Source organism: Diabrotica undecimpunctata, chromosome 1 (genome assembly GCF_040954645.1).
Source record: "Diabrotica undecimpunctata isolate CICGRU chromosome 1, icDiaUnde3, whole genome shotgun sequence".
NCBI lineage: Eukaryota > Metazoa > Arthropoda > Insecta > Coleoptera > Chrysomelidae > Diabrotica > Diabrotica undecimpunctata.
The window spans coordinates 72,506,997-72,529,534 of NC_092803.1; the positions used below are offsets into that span (position 1 = coordinate 72,506,997).

At 34.6% G+C, this 22,538-nt stretch overlaps 1 protein-coding gene across 5 annotated transcripts in view; it reads right to left on the reverse strand.

Annotated features, from left to right (window-relative positions):
• Sec31 (COPII coat complex component secretory 31) overlaps positions 1–22,538 on the reverse strand; it is a 357,018-nt gene that overhangs the window by 48,291 nt on the left and 286,189 nt on the right. For all 5 annotated transcript variants that reach the window (XM_072544308.1, XM_072544310.1, XM_072544303.1 and 2 more), the window contains 7 exons: positions 21,641–21,804; positions 19,758–19,947; positions 15,304–15,521; positions 10,750–10,840; positions 10,582–10,692; positions 3,984–4,178; positions 3,714–3,925 (listed from right to left, as the gene is read on the reverse strand). In XM_072544308.1, coding sequence (XP_072400409.1) covers positions 3,714–3,925; positions 3,984–4,178; positions 10,582–10,692; positions 10,750–10,840; positions 15,304–15,521; positions 19,758–19,947; positions 21,641–21,804 — 1,181 coding nt within the window. The remainder of the gene's footprint in view (positions 1–3,713; positions 3,926–3,983; positions 4,179–10,581; positions 10,693–10,749; positions 10,841–15,303; positions 15,522–19,757; positions 19,948–21,640; positions 21,805–22,538) is intronic.

Sequence of the window (22,538 nt, forward strand, 5' to 3'; positions counted from 1 at the left end):
AAGATTTATCCCACATAGAAAAAGTCACTTGACGAAAAAGAAGAAGTAGTTCGAGAACATTCAAGATGACATCGACTATTTCACTCATCTTAAAATTTTCACATAATCTGACCAATCACAAACCAAAGACAGCTTGTGTTATCGCGAAAACACCAACTGTCTTTCAATTCTGATTGGTCTATCGGCTTCGTGTTTTTAACGACGTAACCATGGATACCGATTGCAAAGCAAAGTTTGACGTTTGCCAAAAAAATTATTGTAGCTGTATACGTCAAAATGAGTCGTTTCGGTGGTACTTCAAACAAAGTTATAAACCAAAACATTGAAGAAAATATACCGAGTAACACAAGAAAATCTAAATCTTATATATGGAGACAATTTATAGATGATGTTCTGTGTGGATTGCAACTACAAATTAGATGCAGAAAATAACAACGAAAGACTAGCATTCATTCTAAAAATAAATAAGAACATCATCAGAACATAGTGAATACTTTTAGGAATACTCCAAGTACATCAAGTAATAATAGCAACAATACATTGTATCCACCTAATAACGGTCATAATATTCAAAATTTTTACAATTGCACCGTTTATAATAATTATAGTCGAGAATAATGTATTTTTTTCGTGTACAAATTATTTAGTGTTATAGGTAAAAAATAATTATAACAAATTATTAATAGTTATAATAAATATTTCATGATTATGTAATAATTTAAGGTGGCTAGCTGTAATAATTTAGGATTGAAGCTGTAAATAGATCTAATAAACCCCTCTAATAAATTGTCACCACTCTAATAATTGCTGTCACCATTTGTAGAAGACGTCTGTCTCAATATCCTTATCAATGCATCTACAATTCTTAGGGGATACTTATCTCTGCGAGCGGGGCAAGGCTTACTGGTTCCACTAGTCTGGACTGACTGGTTCCGCCCTCGCGGATTTACAAGAGGGTAGGGAGATTTTTGGAAGGAAGGGGATTAAGGACTTCTCGGTCTCAGGTCCTGCAAAGAGTGAGAGGCTATGGGCTTACGTTAGAAGCCGGAGCACTGCATAAGCGGAAATGTGTATCTCTTCTAGTCTCTACCTGTAACGGCCAGGAATAACAAAAACAAATTTCGAGTTTACAATGTATTAAACAGACTGTACACTACAAAATATCAGTTATGACCAATAATGTTAATAATGTTAATCCAGGCGCGAAGGGAGACGAGAAGAGACAAAGCAAGGAATTAAAGGGCGGACAATTCCTTATATTAGATATACCTTTGGTTAGTATATATATCTTAGTTACCTTCGCGTATTTAGGCTCTAGCTAATGAATACGCCTCCAGTCCTACAGGGATTCGAGATCCGTCAGTTTTTAGGAAGTCAAAACGGCGCGCTGTCGCGAACCTACGAATCTCCAGATACCCGCACTTCTACATCGCACTGTCCCGTCGAGTTACAACAGCGCGCCCGATCGCAGCGCCTCTCCCGTGGGGCACTCTCCGGCGCCGAGCTCTTACTGGACGTTTGACCAACTTCTGTTTGTTTTTATCTATTGCCAACTCGTACCTTAGATTCTTTGGTCACGTCCGAAGTGGAGATTTGTTTCTACGTTTTCGCTGATTATGCCATCATTTCCATGTGTTAAACTGGATCACGCTATGTAAAACTTCTTAGTCAGCTCAATTCTTATCACTTGTTTAACAATTCGTACCTTGTATTAATTTCCAACAAGGTCTAAGTGTCGTAATTTTTTAAACATTCAGGCTTGTGTTAAACTGGGTCAATTGTATTGTTTTTAATTTGAAATGTATACGTTAAACTGTGTCGAATTTATTCTTTATTAATTTGGAATATATAATAATTACTTAAATAATTATTACTCTTTACTAGGCTACTTATCCCTTAATTTTTCCTTCTTTATTTCCTTGCTATGTTTACATTACAATTATGACTAATTGTGAATTATTCAAAAAATGGGTAGATTTGGGTTACCTAGATCAAATGTATTATTATTAAATTCCTTCCTCTCATTCTACTGAATTTTTGACCTATCACTTTGTTCATGAAATAGTCTAATAAAATACCACTCGTGATTTAATTTATCTTATAAGTCTGTCTTTTATTTCTAAACTGAACTGAGTTTCTTAAAGAAAACCACTCGTCCTACGGACTCGTGGTGTTTTCAAGCAACTCAGTTTCGTTTAGAAGTAAATCGACAGACTTATCGCGAAAATTGAATCACATTGAAAATTCATGAAATGTCTATAGAGCGTTCCAAGTTAAGAAAATAACATTAGGCTTATGGAGATCAGTGTTGCCAAAACTCTCAGGCATGCGATTTACTAGATTGTCGATATATTTTTCGAATTTCCATTTTCAATTAACATTTAACTGTAAAGTTAGAATAACAACTGAAGAACCACAAAGCACAAAGCCTTATTATCATTATGTAATCTCAGAAAATGACATAAAATCGCTGACATACGCACACCGTATTATTTTAAGTTGAAATTAGTAATTAGATATATGCATTCCAAGCGGTCCGTTCATTTGCTTTTAAATCTTTAATAGCCGGCAAAGTGCATGATTTAACTAAGCAATATTTTCTACTGATTTCTATGATTCATGGTATATGACATTCTTACCGAAAAACAAATAAACTGTCGTTACTATAATTAAAATAAGATAAAATAAAATAATCTTTTGTAAATAGGTACTATTTATTTAATTAAAATAATTTTCCGTACTTTTCATCTCTTGTTTCGAATGGGCACTTTTGGTCAATTACGTTAAAAAACATTAATTTAATTCATGTCTGTGAAAACGAAAATACAAATAAATTATACAACCCTGAATCGTGCTTGCGTTCATCGTGGCATCGCTGCGCTTCTATCGTCCATAAGAAATACATGGCCCTATCTCCGCAATGTTATTTTCTTAACGTGGAACGCTGTATAGTTTGGAACATCAGAAAATATATATAAACATATGTTCTTGACAGTTTACAACAGTAGTATTTGAGTTTTTGAAGTTTATAGTTGTCATTTAGCTATTGTTAACAAGTATTTTAATATTGCTGGTGTTCAGAATAAAGCTATTTTCAAGAAGTGTAAACGTGTTTTATACTACTAAAATTATTGGGTTTTAAAGAAATCGACTTATTATGTCTAAACGTTAGGTTACTTTGTATTTCTTGTGTGGGACTGAGTTGATCAAGGAGGGCGTATTCCAAGGCCTGAGTTAAATACGTTTTTTATCGATGGTTCTATTACTCATGCTTTTTGCTCTTTTGTTTTCTCCTTTCTTCTAAAGCATCGAAGTGATAGCATGAAATACAAGCATGTGAATTTCTGCTAACATCCAAGGTTCCAGTTTTTTCTTGAAGTAGTTTAAAAGATTTATTTTCCAACAAAGATCAGAGCATCTTGAATTTTCTCCCATTTATGGTCCATATTAACTGTTTCTGCATTGACTTTTTTAAGCTCTCGTTTATGATGAGTTTTGTTTCATCACATGCGTTGTCCTCTTTAAACCTGCTTGTATCCGTACTTTCCTTTACAGTAGAGCCCCTTATAATCTTTAGTTTAACTCTAGTCGATAAAATAAAAAAGGTTGTAGTTTATACATATTATGGAATGGCTATGAGAACTCTTAAATAAGACTTGGATATACTTAATAGTTAAGAACAAAATACTATTTTATTTGGAACACAATCTTACCGTAACTTGCCTTCCTTGCCTTTCAATGGCTTTCTGCAAAAATGTCACCAATTCTATAAGCTCTTGCAGATTATCCGTAGACTTCAAAGCATTGTCACTCCAGCTTGATACAAGTTTTTCGAAACTACCAGCACAGATATAGCACAACTGAGCATCATTAGCTAATTTAGGATCATTATGGCTTTCTTCTTCTAGCCTATTGCCCAACTGTTCTAAAAAATAAAAAAGAAAAACAGAAGTTGTCTTGATTTCATAATGAGATGGTCTTACCACAAAGTCCGGGAAGATCTTCATCTGAAGCGTGAGTGAGAACAGCAGCTAAGGCTTCTTTCCAGTTACTAATATCACAGTTATTAATAATTAGGCTACAATCCTCGGATACGATGGCAGATATAAGAGTAGAAACATATCCACTCGATTGTTCTAAATATTTTAGTTGTGTTTTTGCTAATAAATCGGGACCACCTAAAAATATAAAAATGGTAATTTTTTTTAAAGCATGTGGATTCTAAATTAACAATACTGAAATACCGTTAAAGTTAGATTTAAATTTTAGTCTTTCTGTGAATCCTGTTTTTAAGAAGGCATTTTGGTGAGTTAGTCATATACAAATCTTATAGAAGGACAGCGGATATTTCCGGGTATCCACTGAGTAATACGAAATTAATGTAATTATTGTTAATTTAATGACATTATCTATAGTTCTACAGGATTTATAAGCTACATGAATTGCAGTTTGCAAGAGTTTTAATACGGTTTACGATTTTAACTTAAACGATTATTCATGTTGTTGCTTTCTCCCCTTCTGTGGTCACTTCTGATGGATGACTTGATCTCGCTCCTTGACGCACAGGGGATACTATGCGGATGATCTAGTAATTATGGTAAGAGGAAAATATGGTAATGTTCTATCCAGCACACTCCAGAGAACATTAAATATCCTTACTAGGTGAAGCGACAGAGAAAAACTTTTTGCCAATCCTAGTAAAACAGTAGTAGTCTGTCAGTTCAGGAGACTGAACCTAGATAATATTTGGATGCCCACACTATATATCAAAGAATCGAATGAGGTCAAATATCGAGATGTAATACTAAATAACCAGCTTACATGGGACGCCAATTTGGAAAGAATAGCCAACAAAGCAAAGCTTTCCATTTGTGCATGTCGAGGGATATGTGGGAAAATATGGGTTGTGAAATCCAAATAAACAGGTTCCTCCAAACAATTTTCAAAAAAACGAAATTTTTTTTTCAAAAATTGCTAGAAAATACTCTTAGATATAGTAGCGTAAAGGCCGCGCGAACTTGAAGTAGTTAGACAAGAGGGAATAGAGGAGCGCTCCAAGCGGTTAATTCGGCCACTCAAGCGGGCCGGGTAACGGCAGCTGTTTACCTTATTGGGCTTTTTTCGAAACAACGTTTTTTCAACTGAGTGTCACTCGTATTTCGAAAGTATTAAAAAAATAATAAACAATTATTAAAAGTGCAAAAAGGGTCGAAAAATTCAAAAGTCCGCCATTTTGTTTTTTTTTTCTCGGTGAAAATGTTTCTATAAAAAAAATCAAGTAGTTTAATGGATGTACTTTCAGGTGTCAAAAGTTTGATTTAAAAATATCTTTCGTACTTTAAGTAAAATTTATTTAAAAAAACTGTTTTTGGAGGAACCTGGCTTTAATCATATCAGGAGCGATGTCGACTACTCCAACCGCCTTTATGGACGTCGTACTTGATCTCCCTTTATTGCATATATGGATAGAGACGGAGGTGAAGGTAGGAGCATGCAGAAGGGCGATAAGACTCCAGGAAGTAGGGCAAAAGGATACTGGGATCAAATCTGGAGAGAGAAATCACCCAGAGTTGGAAATGGTACCAGTTGCAATAATTTTGAAAAGCCGTTTACCGCCCACTTTCCAGGAAGGGACGAATGGGAGTCGAATAAAACTATTCTCATTATGGCAGATCAATGCTGATATACAGACCTCTAAAACTCTAAAACCAATGAAAGAGTTAGAGGTGTAGTATATGGAAGTAAACCAAGGCTAAGTCTTAGTGAAAGCCTAGGAAATTACTCCACTACCTTCCAAGCAGAAATTTATTTAAAGGCACTGGAATCAAATAGGACTGACTCCTAAGTTAGTTTGGAACTGTCTTCAGAATCTGATTCGGATCGGAAAAAGTAACAAATAAGTAAGTTTACTCTGAGTGTCTGGACATACTGGTATTGGAGGGAACGAAAAAGCGCAACTACTTGTCAGGGAAGAGGCAAAAGAAACATTCATAAGCCCAGAACCTTTCATTGGCATAGCAAGAAGCCCGGTCAAAAGAACAATATGGACTGGGTGGAATGGTTGAAATGTAACCACTGCAAACGGTACGAACAAACGGGTCTAGAACATTCGAAAGCTTTTATTCATGAACCTTCGAAGAAGAGATCCAAAGATCTACTAGATATGTATAAAAATGATCTGCGAATTATCGTAGGTCTTTTAACAGGACACTCTCGCCGCAGGGGGCACATGAACAAAATCGAACTGACAGACAGTGCGGTTGCAGATTCTGTCAGGCTGATGAAGAGAAGGCGGAACACGTTCTGTGTGACCGCCTAGAGTCACCTAAGGGCATAACAGACTTTTATTAAAAAGGCTGGGCTGAAGGGACAACTACAACCTAGGGAGGAGCCACAATAGATCTCTTAGTTCGAGTGGAGGGGTGGTTAAATACTCACCCAAATTGAACCTAACCTCCATGTTGTGTATTAAATATTTATAAATATTCGTCAAACATCAGGGTGAGAAATAAAACAGGATTTGATTCATCCCTGATCATAGACAAAGAATAAATTTTGATTAGGTTTGAGTAGAAAAGTTTTAAGGTCATATTTTAGTTAATGTTTCGTGACTTCAGCTATGTTTGAATTAGTACAGTAAAAAAGGGTGAAAGATGATCAAACTTTTTAAGTTTTCTTATAATTTGTTTTCGTGGCAATTACTCAAGTAAAACTTAATTATTTGATTAGTAAACGTAATGTTTAAATAAGGTAATGTTTAAATTTTGCATTTGTTATAAAGAATCATGTTTTGATAAATAAATTAATTTTGTTTGCTTAACCATGATAGTATTTGTTAATAATATTATAGTTAACGTTAAATATTCCTTCTCTGTTAATAAAGATAAAACAAGTCTTCTGAACCTCCCTAAATAATAATGGCATTACGTTTGTTCGGCTAAAAACTAGATCATCTAATAGCAGATTCCCATCGAAGGGCATTAATGTTGAATCGACCTCAACCTATTCTCCAACTTTAAATACTTCATTTTCAGGTCCACTTATGGCACGGGAAACTAGAACTGTTCCAAACGTCGAGTTAAAGCAGGAACCTTAAGATAGCAAGGACACATGAGCGGAATCCAGTTTAACCTAGGCCATATTTTTGCACCCATTTTTCACTAATTTATTACCACCCTAATAAATTGTCACTCTAAACCACCCTTAAGGGGAGCTATGCTGCTGACTTAAAGACGCTTAAAGTTATTTAGGAATTAAAAAAATATATTTTGAAATACCACAGTGTTCTGCTAGATTTTTACGAATGTATTACCACCCTAGTAATTTTTCACCCCCCAACTACCCCTTGTGTAAACTCAATAATTCTGTTAAATTAAAATGTAAGGTGGAAAAATCTTTTTTTTTTACAATTTCACTGTACTCTACTTTTAACTGAAATCAAAAAATTTTCTGCTAAGTTTTTACTAAACTTTAAACTACTCCACTACTATAATTTTTCACCCCTAAACGAATATTATTTGGAAACGTTGCCGTTAGCTTAATATTCGAGCCAGGGAATTAAAAATAATAGAAATACCACTTTTTTTATTTTGGTTATAAATAGAGTACAGTGAAATTGTAAAAAAATTAATTTAGGGAGAAAAAGATTTTTTTTTTCGTCCTAAATTTTAAGCTAAAAGAATTATTGACTTCCCACAAGAGGTAGTTTAAGGGTTAAAAATTACTAGGGTGGTAATAAATTCGTAAAAACCTAGCAAAACACTGGTATGTCACATTTTAACATTTGTATTGTATTTTATTATATTTTAACTGTGGTAACATTTATATTATTTAATGTATATACATGTTTTAAATTGATACACTGTTAACACTAGAAAGTCGGGCTTAGAATACCTACCTAGAAAGCCCGAAGGGATCATTTTGGCCCCAAGTTCCTAAATCAATAAAAACCAAGTTTAGAATTAACTATTTATTTGGGAATAAACAAAAAATAAAAATAAACAGTTTTAAGAAATTATATAAACTCTTGACGATAGAATTTGATTTAATTTTTTAGTTTCATTTTAAACATTTGGAACACCATACAGTTTGCAGTTTTTGGCATTTGCCACACATTGCCTTGTTACAGCCGTGGCACTCATTGGAAGTATGATTTCCTTTACAAAACATTTTTAACTGACATTTTTTTCTTTTTTGGCTAGTAACAGTGCTGGTGGGTGGTAAATCCGGTAGTGCTGGGTATAGTACCAGATTTCGGGAGGCAAGGTATGGAGCCCGTAATTCTTCACACAGCTGAAGAATAAACTTACGACGACTGATTTTACTTCCAGTAACTTCTTTATAAATAATCCATGCATTTATTGCTCCTAAGTCAAGAATGTTATAAAACACGTGCATTGGCCATCGTCTTGAAGCAACTTTTGTAGTATAAAGACGCGCCATTTGGTCCACTACATCAACCCCGTATTTTGTTTTATTATAAAAACTTACTGTTTAAGGAAGTTTTTTTCCATCGACAGCAACATCCACTGATTGATGTAATGAGCTCAACAAAAGCACATTTTTGTGACTCTTTCCTTGGTATGCAGTAAGTGTTATCTTTTCGTCGCTCTGGAATATATGGGTAACATATAATTCTCCATTTTTACTCTTTACGCTTAGAGGAACTTCCTTTCTGTTGCGATTCAAAGTACCCACAAGACTTGTTGATTTTTTTTTGCAATGCCTTGGCCAATTTTAACGATGTAAAGTAGTTATCTGTCGTAACATTTTTGCCCTTTCCCAGTTGATTTTCCATTAACCGCAAAACAACATGTTCACCAACACTTGTATCTTTCTTGCGTAGATGATCAGTGCCAGTATAAGGGTAACCATTTACAATATATTTTGATTCCACGCATGTCAAAAGCCAAAATTGTATGCCAAACTTATCCGGCTTATTTGATATGTACTGTGTGAACGGGCACCTGGCTTTAGAAGGCAGTAGTTGTTCGTCCACAGTAAGGTTTATTCCCGGTTTGTAACATGCACCACTATTTTCTATAAATCCATTCCAAACCGCAGAGGCTAGAGCAAATTTGTCGGTTTTCAATCGTTCAGATCTCGTTTGCTTTATGTCAAATCTGAGATATTTTATAATATCCTTGAATCTGTCTCGTGGCATAGTTTGCCTAAAAAACTGAGGACCCCATACTGTTAACCACAAGCTGTTGGTTGGGAAATTTTTGGCGCCGTAGACTCCTCTTGCGTACATAATAGCAAGGGCAGCCTCCAGTTCTTCCAAACTTATAGTCCATGTGTCATTTTTCAAACATCGATGTGCTTCTGCAATAGTGCATTCTTTTATATGACGTAACATGCTGTCGTTGATTATTAGATGCCAAGCACTTACCACACAATTGTTCCTCACGTTCCTTTTTGCATACGACGTAGGACCTGATTCCTCTCGATAAATGTTGTGCTGAGCGCGGCGTCCTGTAATGAGCAAACATTCAATGAATATGAAGATACTAAAAATCATAATCTTACCAGGTACTGATCCAGAATCAATAACTTTCCACGTTGTTCCGTCTTTCGATTGTTCGGTGTCTCCGATTGAAATAGTTTTTCCTTGTTGACCTCTTTTTCTCTTGTGACTTGGCTTAGATGCACTTGGATTCACGATAAAATTAGCTGACTCGTGCTGTTGAGTTGTAGAAGCAGTGTTTACATAAATTGGCGAGTCTTGTACAATAAAACTTTCTAACTGCTCTGAAGCATCAGAGTCACTTGAATCATTATTTTGTGGTGGTACGTATTGTTCATCGTCTGACTCATTATTTTCTGCACATTCAGATTCACCTCCCGAAACATCTTCTTGTATTTTTCGTATTTCTTTAAGAAGTTCAAGCTCTGATAGTCCACGACGAGACATCTTTACAGTCGTCTTGAATTTTCACAATTGAACGAATGTTTCAATATTCTAGAAACGAGAGTCAGCAGAACCTAATAAACCGCTCAATAAACAAAATACTTTCAAGGAACAAACAGTATGTAACAAAATATCTTCTAGGAATAAACGTACATAAACATAATTTTATCTATCCGACAGAAAGTTAAAAGAAATCGTCAAATTTCCGAGAAAACGATAATAATTAATACAGGGCCAGTTTGGCCCCTTCAAACTTCTATGGTAGGTTTGTTAGAAAATCCATTTAATAAATTTAGTAAACAATATTTTTTTGCGTTAAATAAGACTTTGTATCAAAATATTAAAAGTCATAAAATATGAAATTATTATTGTGTCAAATAAAAGAACTACAATAACTTCAAATCGCAACAGGGGCCAAATTGGCCCCTCCGACTTTCTAGTGTTAAATTTTTTTTCATAGAGGTTCAGTGTGTGGTTATTTCCGTCTTTGCCTGCTCTTTATTTATTGTCTAAATCAAAGAATTGTAATAAACAATTTTTATAAAGTGCTTAGTTATACGTTAATATCCAAAGAAGCCTAGTGTGGTGAAACATGTGTGTAAATAGATATTTATGTAATAACGGATTTCCATCACGCAAAGGTGTTCTCAGTTCTACATTAAAAAACATACCTGTAGTAGCTATTACCAGAGCATCTGCATATCGTTTAGCTTTAAGGCAAAGTTCTACAGCAGCAACTACATTATTAAGTAGCAAAGCTTGTGTAATAAGGCCTTCGGTATCTAAAAGAATAAGAATTTAAAAAGTTAAACGCCTAGTTTTTAACTGTATGTTCTTACCATCTCCAGTATTAATTTTAAATGGCTCAACTCGTTTTTTCTCCGGTGTTCCTAAGTTGTCAAATGCATTTTGTTGGTTATAATCTTCTATCTAAAAAAAGATCTTCATTCATATAAATTTAATTTATAAAATAAGATGATGTCGCCAGAGCAGCCAATCACAGCGAAGATTGTCACTCTGGCCGGCCAATATCAAACAGTTTTATTAACTACGTTTTTATTGACCTTCCGACGGAAGATCGCTGCGGAAATGCAATCAAGAAATGCATAAAAAGGCAGCGCATCTTCCGATCGGGATCAAGTCAGTCTACATCTTGTTCCCAGCTAGACCTAGTTGGCCGAGTAGCCTTTTCAACTATTCTACGTTTTATTATTGCCTGAGTGAACATTTCGCCGAATTAAAAAGACTTCGCTTCGAAAACGATTTCAAAAGCTCTTTAGTGTTTGAATAAACATGAAGCCTTGCGGCTACGATATTATTCAAGCCAATAAGAAGTATAGGAACCGGAGTTGTTGACTTTTAGGTTATCTTTTGTCGAGGTAAAGGAAAGTTTGGAAACGGACTTATAATTACCTCGCGGAAGCCAGCTACGAGCTCGGAGAGAACGCTCCCTGGCCAGAGAGACATTAATCTTTGAAATAGGGAAAGACAGGTTGTCTTAAAGCTATTTCAGTTCGTGTCGAACTGACCAGCGTTCCACTAGACCACCGACGGATAGGAATAAATAAAAGCTTAGGTAGACTTAGAATTACTCCTCAATCGGTGGCCGAGCTAAAGTAGCGCTTCGTTGCCAAACCATTCGGCAGAAATAAATAAAAGTCCCTACGAGACTTAAAATTACTTCACGAGAGGTAGCGGTATGGAGTGAGGGGTCGTCGAAGAGTCAACATTCTGCCGACGTTCCTATACCTCGAGGAGTGTGAACTTGGCCTGAAGAGCAGGCATCTCTATGAGATTCAAGGCACCCACCGTGCTTAGATTTTTTTTGCCCTTCTCTCTATTCGGATTGCCGAATATAGGCCTCTCCTAATTCTCGCCATTCATCTCTGTTGTTTGTAAGACGTTTCCACATTGGTCTTGCAGTTCCTTTAATATCGTCACTTCAGCGCACTTGCGGTCTTCCTCGTGGTCCTTTGGCTTCATATGGCCGCCAATTCCCGATTTCTTTATTCCATCGACCATTCTTATGACGTTCGTTATGTCCAGCCCATTTCAGTTTAGCTGCCTGTTCGACAGCATCTTTTACTTTTGTTCTATTACGAATGTCTTCATTGGTTTTAGTGCTTAGAATACTAGACAATTAATTATGTAAGATAAATATATTAATATATATATAAATATATATATATATATATATATATATATATATATATATATATATATATATATATATATATATATATTTGCAATATTGTTTGCAACAAATCAATTTTGAAATACCGTTCATAAAGAGATATGTGGATGACTTAATCTTGGCACTACCTGCAGACTCCATACATTCTACGTTAAATGTGTTCAACCAACAAAACCCACACTTGCAATTCACGTGCGAGAAGGAGCGGGAGGGATCTTTGCCTTTCCTTGACATGAGATTGCATAGATGTGAGGATAATGTTGTGAAAACACAATGGTATAGAAAACCCATATGTAGCAATAGATTCATAAGGTACCACTCTCACCATCCTCCGAGGATGAAAACTAATTTAGTCCTAGCGATGAAAGAACGTGTCAAAAGGTTATCTCATCCGGATTATCTCCAACATGATCTCAACCTCTTACGTAATATTTTTGTTGAAAATTCATATCCTCTAAGACTGATTAATAAATTAATTTTTAATGTTCCCTTTGTTAATAGAAACAACAGACTTACTATGTCACAATCAGTGCCCTCAGCACAAAATAATTCAGCTTCAACAAGTGTGTATTTTTATGCCCTTCCATATATTCCAAAACTAACCGTTAAACTCACTAAGATTTTTAAAGACTTATCAAAATAGCTAACAAGAACATCAAAACCATACGTCAGCTGTATAGCAAAATAAAACAACCCCTAACCACTCTAGAGACTACAGATGTTGTTTATTGCATTCAATGTACTGAATGTCCATCCACGTACATTGTTGAAACTGGAAGGAATCTGTCTAGCCGTATTATTTCTCATAAGAGTGATTGTAGATTAAACAAACCTACTTGTGCTTTGGCAGAGCATACTATCGATCTAGACCATAAGATAGATTTCAACAATGTAAAAATATTAGCCAGAGAGAAAAATAAATTTAAGAGAACTTTCTTAGAGATGGTACATATCAGCAAGAGTGATAATAACAATCTTAATAAGAGATATGAGATCCAGAATCTTAGCAAAATTTACAATTTTATATTGACTTTTGACTGAGCTATTTTGCATCTCAGAGTTTTCTTTGTTCTTTTCTTTTGTTAAAAATTTCAGTATTAATTGAATACTTGTGATCAAACTTCAGTTACTAATTTAGTTTTGTTTTGTTTGAGTTATTATTTTTTCTAAACCTATTTACTAAATACTATTTTCTTTCGTTTGCTTATGTCATAAATAACATTTTTAACTTCCCGCTTATTTTTAAGTTGGTAATACAGTTGGTAGTACTCAAAATGCATAAACAGTATTTTGTGAGACGTTAATTTCAAAGTTGTTTTTTGTATTTTCTCCTAACTATTTAAACAATAATTGTCCACCCACGTTCTCTTTCTGCTCGTGAAATGTGACTGAAATCAAGCCTGCAGCGACGACTGTTTTAACATGTCGTCCTTCATTTTGTTTTTAACTTTTAACGTATTTAGTAATTTTAAAGTGTTTTTTTAACAGTAATTTTTTAAAGTGTAATTGCAACTTCAGTATATCATGTTATTTAACGTTGTTGTTTCTGCCACGAATCTTACATTCGGGTAAGTTTTTTATAGTTTTTTATAGCCTTTTTTGGCACCATTCAAACTGTTACAACATAGTAATTTTCTTTGTAGACCTTGATAAAGGTGGCAAAAAACCACCGAAAGCTTGGATTCAGAATAAATAGTACGCCTTAGCAAAGCTCTGTTTTTATTGACTACCACACCCAAAAAGAAAAAAGTATTTACATATATATATATATATATATATATATATATATATATATATATATATATATATATATACGATTTACGTAAGAAACTCAAACTGTTAAAGTAATCTACATTGTCGGTGGCACCTTGCTGACCACAGAGCCTCCGGTGAGCTTCTTGCCGAGTGGAAGTCAAGAACGCATAACTCCACGAGCAAGAGGATGGAAGCGAAAAACCTTCGCTCCTCCTCCAGAGCGGCGAATCCCACAACCCAGAGATTTGGCATCTGTATTATCCACATTGATACAAACAGTGACGGCACTAACCCTAGTGCAGAGTAAGCCAATGGAAGCCCAGGATAAACCAAAGATGGAACTTCCGCAACCAAAATGGACCTCTGCACCACTTACATACTCTGGCGACGACACTGAAACTCAACAAGAGTTCATCAAAGAGATAATAGGCTACATGAGCAATATGAACATAGACACCAAACATTGGATAGCCTACATCTTATAAAAATCTTTAATAGGAGAGGCAGCTCAATGGGCACGGTGCCAATTCAAAACTGGTGTGAATTATGAAACATCCTAGAAATATCTATGGCGTCCTATAATATTATAGACTTCTTCGGCCATGATTTTAGCTTGTAGCATTATAAGTTGTAGTATCTTATATTTGGATTACGAGAAATATGCCCTAGAAACCCTAGCTTGCTTTTCTTGACAGTAAAAGATTTTCTATTTCTTTCCCTATTCTCTCTAACACATCTTTTTTGTCGCCTGTTGCTTTCCAAGTGTACAGCCTCCTTCTTGGAAGTTTATAAAGTATATTGCTGATTACCTCAGTAGCAGTAAATCACCTTACTCGTTTCTTTCTCGTAAGTCAAATTTGCCAATATAGTCTTCATAACTCCCCTCTTCAATTTTGTCATTTAAGTCGCCCGTTAAAATTGTCAGCTCGCGTTTCTTTCTTGATTGCAGTACATCTTGAAGTTGTTCGTAAAATTTCTCAGCCTCTTCATCGCCTTTATGGGCTGTAGGAGGCACTTATATTAACTGCATCTTGTCTATTGTTTGAAGCTGGATTAAGTCGATCTGAGCAGGGAAAACAGTTTACAACTGATTTGTCCATGGTTTTTCTTGGCGTAATTCCGAATCCATTAATCTTTTCCAGTGTTTCCTGAGTAGTACATATACGTCCGCTTTTATAACATACTTTCCAGACTTCAGTTAATCCCAAAATGTTCACATTTCTAATTTAATGTTACCTAATTTTCCTCCTAGGAATGAAGCTAAAATCAACAAAATAAATAACACAAGTCTGAAGAAGTGAATGGTTAAAGAAAACCAAAATGCAGCAAGAACTAACCAGAAAAGAAAACGTGAAACTTATATCGGCATCACGAGACTATACGTTTATTCGTCTAGCAATAAATATAAACTGATATAAAAGAAGTAAAACATTCAGATACTTACCCTATTTGAGTTGATAAAATCTTCACTTAGTCCGTCTATATTATTTTCGTTTTGCACGCCAGCATGCACATTCAACTTATCGTTAACATCCGTAAGGTTATAACCCACCAGATTCAACAACTCCACCCGAGGAACTTCTTCAAAGTTCGCTTTCAAGAAGTGCCAGATGTATTTCTTGTGTTGGTCGTTGGTTTGGTTAGATTTTTCTTTACAATAATCTAAAAACAAAACAAAACCTGTTTATACGGTGTGGAAACCACTTATGGAATAAAATTGTTTGTGTCCTTATTATAGAAAATAATAAAAAACTCTGGGACACGTTAACTTTTAAATTTAAATGTGCGCTTTTTAAACATAAATTTAAATGTACAGGGTGATCCACGCAAGTCTGGCATAGTCCATAATCCTTATTTTTAATGAAACACTCTGTATATTTTTATGTTTTTAAAAGATTCTTAACAACCTGATTTCAATGAACTATATCATGTAGGGTATATAATGAATAATACAAGGTGAAATTTTGAAATTAATAATTTATCACGTGTTATGGTATTATTTTAACTTAGCTAAATACAGACAATACACTTCTACTCTAAGTGTCAGTATATTGTGGAAAATTTCGGTTTAGTAACCGTGTTAACATTTTTTGTCATGAATAGGTAAAAACTGTCTAGATAGTCTACTAATTAAACTAAATCGGTAAATAATGCGGATTGTTATCAATCAGTTGTTGGTGTGTTGACATTTTACATTAAAATAATAAATTCCTAATTAAAAGCTAATTTCTTGCAGAAGTAAAAATGAAATATTTAACTGAGACCCACCGAATTGAGATTTTAATGATGATCGGTTACAGGGAGAATTGTAGAAGTCAAGTTGAAGTAGCAAACTTATTTAATCAGAGGTATCCTCAGTTGCCTAATATTGCACAAGGTACTGTGTCTAAAATTTATGCACAATTCAAAGAACTTGGACATGTCAAACCATTAAAAAGAAAATCGAACTTCATTGAAGATGAGGTGAAAGTGGATATTTTGTTAAGTGTCAAGTTCATGTCAAATTGCACGTCAAAATAATGTGAGTCACACAACTGTCCTAAGGTGTCTCCATGAAGAAAAACTTCATCCATATAAATTGACTTTTGTGCAGGAGCTAACAGAAGACAATCCAGATCGTGGAAAGGATTTCTGCGAAAAAATGATGGATAAAATTAACACAAATGAAATAGCTCTTGGCACAATTCTTTTTTCTGATGAATGAACATTTACATTGAACGCAGAGATAAACTGACAAAACTGTAGATATTGGTCAGCAGAGAATCCTCATTGAATGCGTGAGACACTCAGTATCCTCAAAAGTTGAATGTTTGGGCAGGTATTATAGGAGATCATATTATTGGCCCTATATTTGTAGACGGTAATTTGACAGCGGAAAAATATTTATGCATGATAAGAGACGATGTTCCTTCTCAGTTGGCTAACTTATATCCCAATCCAATAGATCCGACCCTACCGCATGAAACTGTCTGGTTCCAGCAGGACGGTGCAACACCCCATTATGCTTTAATGGTGAGAAATTACTTGAATGAAATCTTCTTCAATAAATGGATTGGACGAAGGGGTACTATTGAGTGGCCAGCTAGGTCGCCAGATCTTACGCCTTTGGATATTTTTCTATGGGGTTATCTCAAGAACGAAATATATGCAACACAACCAACTAGCATTGAAGACGTCAAACAGAAACGATAACTACAGAAATACGGAATATTTCACCTCAAACTTTAAACAAAGTTCGGGACGAGTTTTATAGGAGACTGTGTTATTGCCAATAACAAGGTGGAGAACATTTTGAGCATTTATTTTAATGTAATTCAATCAATTACCTCGGATATTCTATGAATTAATTGTCTTGAAGAAAATTATACTTAATTTCAAAATTCCATCTTGTATTATTCATAATAGATCCTACATGTTGAGATCAGGTTGTTAAGGAGCTTTTAAAAACATAAAAATATACAGGGCGTTTCATTTAAAATAGAGATTATGGACTATTCCAGACTTGTACATCACCCTGTACATTCAAATTTATGTTTAAAAAGCGCACATTTAAATTTAAAAGTTAAGTTATCTCAACGTTTTTTATTTTATATAAATTATTTTCTAAAATAAGGACAAAAACAATTTTATTCCATTAGTGGTTTCCACATTGTATAAAAAAATATTTATATTTGAAATATTTTAAAGTAAAGGATCGGCTTTGAAATAAGTTTTCTGAAAAGAGAGCTGCAACTAATTAGTTTCAGAACATAAAATCCACGCCATAATGGTATTTTGCATATATGAATTAATTTCAATAATTATTCCATTTCATTCCTTGTGTACTTTTCTTCTAATTTTCTTACCATAAAAACCGAGGTCGACGTTATCGTTCTTTTCCATGACTTCAAGAGTTTTCTCTAGGAATATTTTAAACCAAAAGAATGTAGATCAGTCTTGCAGTAATCCTTTTGTCGTTTTAAATGGGCTGTATATTTATGGTTGTCAAATACTCTTACTCCTTTTGTTAGTTTTTGTGAAACTCCGATATCGTACATTGCTTCCCATAGTTTAGTTCTAGTTATTAAGTCATAGGCCCCCTTGAGATATAGTGTGAAGTATGCACACACCTCTCCCTTGTATGGAACAAAGAATCGTACATAATTCTCTTGTTAGAAATAAGTGTTTGTGTAAATTATTCATTAACACTTACAACCTAAATATGAAATAGTTTAGTTGTATGTAGGCCTCCAGACCGTATGTACAAATTTTGTCATACAGAGAAACAATACAAGGGATTTAAACAAAATCCTGGAGGCGGAGGAGGAAAAAATCTGATTACAATAAACTTAACATTTTATTTTTACTTAGCGTAACTAGCTCGCTGGGAAGGTTATATGGTCGTATATTGAAAAGAAGAATAGAAGAGGAGTATAAAGAAATTGAAGAACAAAGCGGCTTCAGAGCAGGAAGATCGTGCGTGGACAACACATTTACCCTTCAACAAGTAATTGAAAAACGAACAGCTCGAAACCTCCCTACGCATCTGGTATTTATAGATCTGGAGAAGGCTTATGATACAGTTCCTTTAAAACTCTTATTTAGTGTCTTGACGAAAACGGACCTTAGTAAAACATATCTAAAAGCAATACTGAACATCTATAAATGTCCTCAAAGCACTGTAAAAACAGGAAATACTTTCTCAAGGGTATTTACAGTAACGAAAGGCTTGAGACAAGGATGTTGTCTTTCTCCCACCCTATTCAAAATATATATCCAAGAAGCACTGCACCAGTGGAGACAAAAATGTGTGGGAATGGGGTTGAAGCTTAACAACCATTATCTGACAACGCTGTTCTTTGCAGATGATCAAGTACTAATTGCAAGCTGTGAAGAAGATGCAGATTATATGCTTAGAAAGCTCAAAGATGAATATGAAAAATGGGGGATGAGTATGAATATGTCTAAAACAGAATATATGCGAATAGGCAATGAAGACGAAGACCCGGATTTGGAAATTAGACAAATGAAAAGGTGCTACGAATACAAATATTTGGGAAGTATTATCTGCAGTAAAGGAACAACGGAACGAGATATAGACTATAGAGTGCAACAAGGCAGGAAGAGTGTTCAAATTCTGAATTCGATACTTTGGTCCAACAAAGCTACTATGAGAACTAAAATGACTATCTACAAAGTAATTGTAGAGCCCATTCTTACATATGGAGCAGAATGTTGGCAAATGACAGTAAAAGGAAAGAAAAAAGTTGACACGGTTGAAATGGACTACCTAAGAAGAGCTTGCCGTATATCAAGAGTAGAACGTATACCTAATTCTGAAATTAGAAGAAAAACAGATAGAGTACATACAACTTCTGAAAGAATAGAAACTAGACAGTTAATATGGTATGGACACGTACAGAGGATGGACGACAACAGATGGCCAAAAAGAGCTATGGAATACAATCCAAGTAATAGAAGGAAACGAGGAAGACCAGCCAAGTCTTGGATACAAGGTGTTATGGAAACCATGAAAGATAGAGCCATTGATGAAGACACCTGGAGAGATAGAAAAAGATGGCGATCGAAATGCGGGAAGCGGCAGAAGCTGTAGGATCCCCGCTTATATATATATATATATATATATATATATATATATATATATATATATATATATATATATATATTTTATTTTTACTTCGTGAGTTTAACTTGTATATATCTTAGATCATGATACATTCTTTTTTATCAATCAATTATCGAAATCTATTTATTTTATTTTTATTAATACACGTTAACAAATTTATATATAATTGACGTATAAAAAACTTATTGTAGTTTACTTTGGGCAATAACTTTTTGAGTAGTTACTCAATAAGGAATGTTTATTTATTTATGTATTTGTATATTTGTACTCACCTGTAAAATTCCCATATTCTAATGTTTTTTCCAACTCGTTTGATTTCTGTACAAAGTCAGGTTCAGTTATAACCTGACTGATCTGAACTGTTCTGTGAATTGGGGGCGGTTGTTGGCCAGGTTGCAGATTCTGTAAGACTTGTGCGATTGCTGCTTTTTCATGTTCAAACGTAATCAATTTACCTCCAAACTAAAAGGAATTATATAGATAAAGAAAACGGAAAAGTGAAAAAAGCCTAAAAACCTATACTTCTGTATGATACTATTAGTCTAAGATCCCACTGCAGGAACTCTACGTTCATAACGTAGTTAATCAAACTCATATTTGTACATACATTTAAAATTAGGAGAATACATAGATAATAGGTTGCCAGTCAAAAAGTGGCCGCAAATATTTTTAATTCAATTAATAGTAATTCATTTTGAACAAAAATTTTATTTCGTTCATTTATTTTTTAAATAAAATACGTTGCTCATGACGTATATGATGTTTTTTATATCAAATTAAAGCTAATTTTTATATATGGTTGCCTGAGAAAAAAATGGTCGCAAATTGGGGTTGCTAGCTGTTAAAAACACGAGGTATCAAAGTTAAAGTAAAAGACAGCTAGGGCGCAACGCTACTGAGTGAGTGCTGCGCTAGTGAGTTTTTAAAGCATGCGTCGATAGATATATGTATAATAATATACATATTATCACTTGTCAAACCAGTGTTGTTGCTCGCTAACTTTAGTTTACTTGATACGCGTTTTTAACAGCTATAACTAATTTTCGAGCATTTTTTTCTTAGCAACCTTATACAGTACGTTAGGTTTTAAATTAGATTTTTCTTCTTTAAGTACTATATCGGCGACTAAGGTTGGCAATCATCATGGTTATTCTGACCTTCGATGCAGCTGCTCTGAACAATTGCCTTGAGCTGCAAACCAAACCACTCTCTCAGGTTCTTCAACCAGGAAACGCGTCTTCTTCCTACGCTTATTAGGAAGCGTAGGAAGAAGCGTAATAATCTCTAAATTAGATTACACCCTATAAATGGCAACACTGCGCGCCGTCAACATTATACGAACCTGCTTCGTTGACCCATCATCGCCAATAATGTGTCATTATACAGTGGGTGTTTAAAGCATTAATAGCGTAGATCTTTAATTTATTTTTGTAAACAACATGTCTGTTTATACGCCCGCAGAAAAAGTTCATATAATAAAATGGTTTTATGGTATTTATGGACACTAAAACAAGTCCATCTGAATAAGTTGGCCGCCTTTGAATTTTGGTGTTACAGAAGAATCCTACGAATATCATGGATTCAAAGAATGTCAAACGTGGAAGTAACTAGAAGAATAGGAAATGAGGCGGAAATAATATTAACTATCAAAAGACGAAAACTTGAGTACTTAGAACATGTGATGAGAGGGCAAAAATACGCATTATTACAACTTATTATGCAAGGCAAAATCCGAGGAAAGCGAAATGTGGGAAGACGAAGAATATCCTGGCTTAAGAACTTAAGGGAATGGTTTGAATGCAGTAGTGCAGAAGTTTTTAGAGCGGAAGTCAACAGAGTCCGCATAGCCATGATGATTTCGAACCTTCGATAGAAGATGGAACTTAAAGAAGATTTATCCCACATAGAAAAAGTACCTTGAAGAAAAAGAAGAAATAGTTCGTGTACATTCAAGATGACATCGAAAATTCATGAAATTTCTAGTGAAGTTTGGAACGTCAGAAAATATAAACAGATCTTTGTGATAGTTTAGTAGTATTTTGAGTTTTGAAATCTACAGTTGTCACTTGTATTAAGTATTGTAAACAAGTTGGTGTTCAATAAAATTGATTTTATACAAGTGTAACAATATTATAAAATACTTTGTATTGCTTACTCCAAAACGTGCTCCGACTGGTTTTTTTAACCACTTTGGTGGTTTACTTAGATCAACACTGGCAGGAGCAAGGTCTTGTTGAGGAACTGGTGCTTCCACATAGCCATCCATACCAGGGAAGCTATCAGCTATTTTATTGGTTGTTTGAATTTGTTGAGTTTTGCCTAAAGAAAAAAAAGTAAATTTGTTTTAAATGGAAAATATAACGACAAAAATTGAACAATTCTCTAAATCAATATATAATTAAAAATGCAAATCGAAATGCAATTTAAAATTAATTATTCAATGACGAAGAAACAAACTGTAAAAAAATTCAAGAAAACTTTATTTCTTCTCGTTGCGGCGTCTCTATTCGAATGTTGGCGATCCAATTGGCTACGGTTAAACGTGAAATGGTGGCTCTGAAGATTTCGGATGATATTTTGTGTTTTGAGCCATAGGCATAGATCCTTGAGCCCAGAATTCTGATTGACCCGAAGTATTTTTATTCTGTTAGTTCAGAAAATGCGTAGTATTCACATATAAAGCTACATTCTGAAAGCGTCGATGCGTTTCTCTTACGAAGGGATTTGAGGGTACAGCTCACAGAAAATGCTAGGAAAACATTTTACAGAACAAACAATACGTTAGTTTGGACACTTCCTTCAAAGAAATGATCTTGAGATGCTAACAACATGAGGAAACGTAAAAGAAATCGAGCTTTAGTAGAAGCCACAGTTAGAATTCAGTGCAGTAAGATAAGCAATGTATTTCTTATGGGAGAACGGCCGACAACGTTGCCGGTTTGCCCCGAGTGGCTCATCAGGACCGGATTTAAGAATCCTAGCACTGGAATATACGCGCACACAACAATTGTCTACGGTTTCCCTCCGGTCTAAGGAAGAAAAACAGTTTCCAG